The 5,000-nt window shown below is 44.9% G+C and overlaps 1 protein-coding gene across 1 annotated transcript in view; it reads right to left on the bottom strand.

Moving 5' to 3' along the window:
- Positions 1-5,000, bottom strand: part of LOC106571069 (regulator of G-protein signaling 6) — a 119,963-nt gene that overhangs the window by 37,497 nt on the left and 77,466 nt on the right. The window contains exon 5 of the mRNA XM_045695553.1: positions 1,168-1,219. Coding sequence (XP_045551509.1) covers positions 1,168-1,219 — 52 coding nt within the window. The remainder of the gene's footprint in view (positions 1-1,167; positions 1,220-5,000) is intronic.

The following is a 5,000-nucleotide window of genomic DNA, read 5'->3' on the forward strand; positions in this document are numbered from 1 at the left end:
TCCATATCTCTCTCCCTCCATCCATCCCTATCTCTCTCTCTCCCTCTCTATCCATCCATCCATATCTCTCTCCCTCTCCATCCATCCATCCCTATCTCTCTCCCTCTCCATCCATCCATCCCTATCTCTCTCCCTCTCCATCCATCCATCCACCCCTATCTCTCTCTCTCTCTCTCCGTCCCTCCATCCCTATCTCTCTCCCTCTCCACCCATATCTCTCCCTCTCCATCCCTCCCTCTCCATCCCTATCTCTCCATCCATCCGTCCCTCCATCCCTATCTCTCTCCCTCTCCACCCATCCCATCCCTCACCAGCTACCTTCATCGCTCTTACCTTCTCTTTTCACTCTCCCTCTCCCATCCATCCATCCCACTCTCCCCCATCTCCCCTCATCTCCAATCCCTCCAACACCCCCCTATCTCCCATCGCTCCAACACCCCCCCATCTCCCATCCCTCTAACACCCCCATCTCCCATCCCTCCAACACCCCCCTCTCCCCTCATCTCCTATCCCTCCAACACCCCCCCACTCATCTCCCATCCCTCCAACACCCCCCCCCCCCCACTCTCCCCTCATCTCCCATCCCTCCAACCCCCTTGTCATCCCTACTGCCTCTGATCTGGAGGACTCACTAAACAGAGAACATCCCTGGTCATCCCTACTGCCTCTGATCTGGAGGACTCACTAAACAGAGAACATCCCTGGTCATCCCTACTGCCTCTGATCTGGAGGACTCACTAGACAGAGAACATCCCTGGTCATCCCTACTGCCTCTGATCTGGAGGACTCACTAAACAGAGAACATCCCTGGTCATCCCTACTGCCTCTGATCTGGAGGACTCACTAAACACAAATGCTTCATTTGTGAATGATGTCTGACTGTTGAAGTGTGCCCCTGGCTATCCATAAATGTTTAAAAAACAAGACAATTGTGCCGTCTGGGTCTCTTACTACAAGGAATTTGAAATGATTTATACTTTTACTTTTGATACTTAAGTATATTTTAGAGACTTTCACTTTTACTTGAGTCATTTTCTTTTACGGTATTTTTTTCCACCACTACCTATAGTGAATGACTTAGCATAGACATAGAATTTCCCTACCGTCACAGAGCATTGATTTGAAAGGGGAATTTCTGTTCTAGTAATTCAATTTCTATGGACTTACCATAGTCTGTGTTCTCTGGCTCCCAGCAGTTAGAAGGCCAGAAATATGGAGCCTGGGAGTCAACGAGGGATGGAGAATGGAGAGAAGTTTGGATAGAGGAGTGAGGATGAAGGGAGGTGTGCAGAGAAGTCATTACTGGTTAAGCATGGGGACAATATTAGTCAATAGCTTAACAGTAAAAATCTGTCAGTTTGTAAAGATATATAGTTGATTCAACACAAAGACATATATACAGCAGACTGCTTTCCAAGAGTCACATGTGTCATGCTGTGAAAATTTCAGACAGATAAAAAGACGCTGGCATGAATTAATTTATTGCTATCATGTAATCTGCACAGCGAGTGGAGTAGGCAGGAGGTGAAATGGCATTGTGTGCATCCCAAATGGCGCACTATTCCGTATGTAGTGCACTGCTTTTGACCAGGGCCCACAGAGCTCTGGTCAAATGTAGTGCACTATACAGTATAGGGAATAGATTGCCATTTAGAACACATTCAGTGTTCTGTTTTCCCTCTGTGAAGGTCAGAGGAGCCTCCTGGGAATAACATGATATGGATTATATGGGACCTGATCCTAGATCAAATCAAATCTAATTGGATTTGTCACATGCGCCGAATACAACAGCTGTAGACCTTACCGTGAAATGCTTACTGACAAGCCCTTAACCAAAAAGGCAGTTTTAAGAAAACAGAGTTAAAATATTGACTAACTAAACTAATACATTTTTTAAAAAAGTAACACAATAAAATAACAATAACGAGGCTATATACAGGGGGTACTGGTACCGAGTCAATGTGCGGGGGTAAAGGTTAGTCAAGGTAATTTGTACATGTAGGTAGGGGTAAGGACTATGCATAGATAATAAACAGTGAGTAGCAGCAGTGTAAAAACAAGGGGGGGGTCAATGTAAATAGTCCGGGTGGCCATTTGATTAATTGTTCACCAGTCTTATGGCTTGGTGTTAGAAGCTGTAAGGAGCCTTTTGGACCTAGACTTGGTGCTCTGGTACCGCTTGCAGTGCGGTAGCAGAGAGAACAGTCTATGACTTGGGTGACTGAAGTCTGACAATTTTTTGGGCTTTCCTCTGCCTGGTACATAGTTCCTGGATGGCAGGAAGCTTGGCCCCAGCGATGTACTGGGTCGTACGCACTACCCTCTGTAGCGCCTTACGTTCAGATGCCAAGTAGATGCCATATCAGGCGGTGATGCAACCGGTCAGGATGTTCTGAGGACCCATGCCAAATATTTTCAGTCTCCTGAGGGGGAAAAGCATTGTTGTGCACTCTTCACGACTTTCTTAGTGTGTTTGGACCATGATAGTTTGTTGGTGATGTGGATACCAAGGAACTGTATACTCTCGACCCGCTCCACTACAGCCCTGTCGATGTGAATGAACCCCTGTACATGGCCCCGCTATTGTTATTTACTGCTGCTCCTTAAAACCTGTTAAGGATAGGGGGCAGTATTTTCACGTTCGGATGAAAAACGTGCCCAAATGAAACTGCCTCCTACTCAGACTCAGAAGGTAGGATATGCATATTATTAGTAGATTTGGATAGAAAACACTCTGAAGTTTCTAAAACTGTATGAATGATGTCTGTAAGTATAACAGTAATCATATGGCAGACAAAAACCTGAGAAAAATTCAACCAGGAAGTGGGAAATCTGAGAATTGTAGTTCTTCTTTTGAATCCCTATCGAAACTACAGCGTCTGTGGGGTCACGTTGCACTTCCTAAGGCTTCCATTGGCTGTCAACAGCCTTTAGAAACTTGTTTCATCCTTCTCCTGTTACTGGGCAGAAAATAGGAGCTCAGTCAATCAGTGGCCAAAGACAAAGGACTTGGTGACGCGCGAGCCCACGAGCGCGCCGTTCGTTCTTTTCTTTCTGGAATGAATACGCTATTGTCCGGTTGGAATATTATCGACTTTGTATGTTAAAAACACCCTAAGGATTGATTGTAAACATCGTTTGACATGTTTCTACAAATGGTAATGGAACTTTTGAGCTTTTCGTCTATTTATTTGCGCTCCCGCATCGTGCCTTTGGAATAGTGTTCTGGACGCGCCAACAAAACGGAGGTATTTGGACATAAATGATGGACTTTATCGAACAAATGAACATTTCTTGTGGAAGTGGAAATCCTGCGAGTGCATTCCGCCGAAGATCAGCAAAGGTAAGGAAAGATTTATAACACTCATTTAGAGTTTTATTGATGACATGACTTGCCGGGTAGCTGTATAGCTTGCTTGATGGTTGAGCTGTACTCAGAATATTGAAAAATGTGCTTTCACCGAAAGCTATTTTAAAATCTGACACAGCGGTTGCATTAAGGAGTAGTATATCTATAATTCTTTAAATAATTATTATATATTTTGTCAACGTTTATGATGAGTATTTCTGTAAATGAATGTGCACATTCACCGGAAGTTTTGGGAGGCAAACATTTTCTGAACATCACGCGCCAATGTAAAATGCTGTTTTGGGATATAAATATGAACTTGATCGAACAAAACATACATGTATTGTCTAACATTGAGTCCTGGGAGTGTCATCTGATGAAGATCGTCAAAGGTTAGTGCTTAATTGTAGCTGTATTTCTGTTTTTTGTGACGCCTCTCCTTGCTAGGAAAGTGGCTGTGTGGCTTTTCTTGTTTAGGTGGTGTGCTAACATAATCTAATGTTTTGCTTTCGCTGTAAAGCCTTTTTGAAATCAGACAATGTGGTTGCATTAAGGAGAAGTGTATCTTTAAAATGGTGTAAAATAGTCGTATGTTTGAGAAATTTGAATTATTCCATTTTTGTTTTTTGAATTTGGCGCTGTGCTATTTCACTGGCTGTTGTCAAATCGATCCCGCTAACGGGATTCGCGTGTTAAGGGGTCACTAACAGGTTAATTATTTCACATCGTAAAACTGCGTTGTTGGTTAAGGGCTTGTAAGTCAGCATTTCACTGTAAGGTCTACACCTATTGTATTCGGCGCATGTGACTACTAAAGTTTGATTTGATTTGAATGGGAGAGTGTTTGGCCCTCCATTTCCTGTAGTCCATGACCATCTCATTTATCTTGCTCATGTTGAGGGAGAGATTGTTATCCTGGCACCACACTGCCAGGTCCCTGACCTCCTCCCTATAGGCTGTCTCATTGTTGTCGGTGATCAGGCCTACCACCACTGTGTCGTCAGCAAACGTAATTATGGCGTTGGAGTCGTGCCTGGCCACACAGTCGTGGGTGAACAGGGAGTACAGGAGGGGACTAAGCACGCACCCCTGAGGGGCCCCCGTGTTGAGGATCAGCGCGGCAGATGTGTTGTTGCCTACTCTTACCACCTCGGGGCGGCCCGTCAGGAAGTCCAGGATCCAGTTGCAGAGGGAGGTGTTTAGTCCCCGGGTCCTTAGCTTAGTGATGAGTTTTGTGGGCACTATTGTGTTGAACGCTGAGCTCTAGTCAATGAACAGCATTCTCACATAGGTTTTCCCTTTTGTCCAGGTGGGAAAGGGCAGTGTGGAGTGCAATAGAGATTGCGTCACCTGTAGATCTGTTGGGGCGGTATGCAAATTGGAGTATGTCTAGGGTTTCCAGGATGATGGTGTCGATGTGAGCCATGACCAGCCTACTGACGTGAGTAGTCATTTAGGAAGGTTACCTGCACTTTCTTGGCCACAGGGACTATGGGGGTCTGCTTGAAACATGTAGGTATTGTGGACTAGGTCAGGGAGAGGTTGAAAATGTCAGTAAAGACACTTTCAAGTTGTCCACGCATGCTCTGAGTACACGTCCTGGTAACCTGTCTGGCCTTGTGAATGTTGACCTGTTTAAAAGTCTTGCTCA

This window comes from Salmo salar, chromosome ssa15, assembly GCF_905237065.1.
Source record: "Salmo salar chromosome ssa15, Ssal_v3.1, whole genome shotgun sequence".
Lineage (NCBI taxonomy): Eukaryota > Metazoa > Chordata > Actinopteri > Salmoniformes > Salmonidae > Salmo > Salmo salar.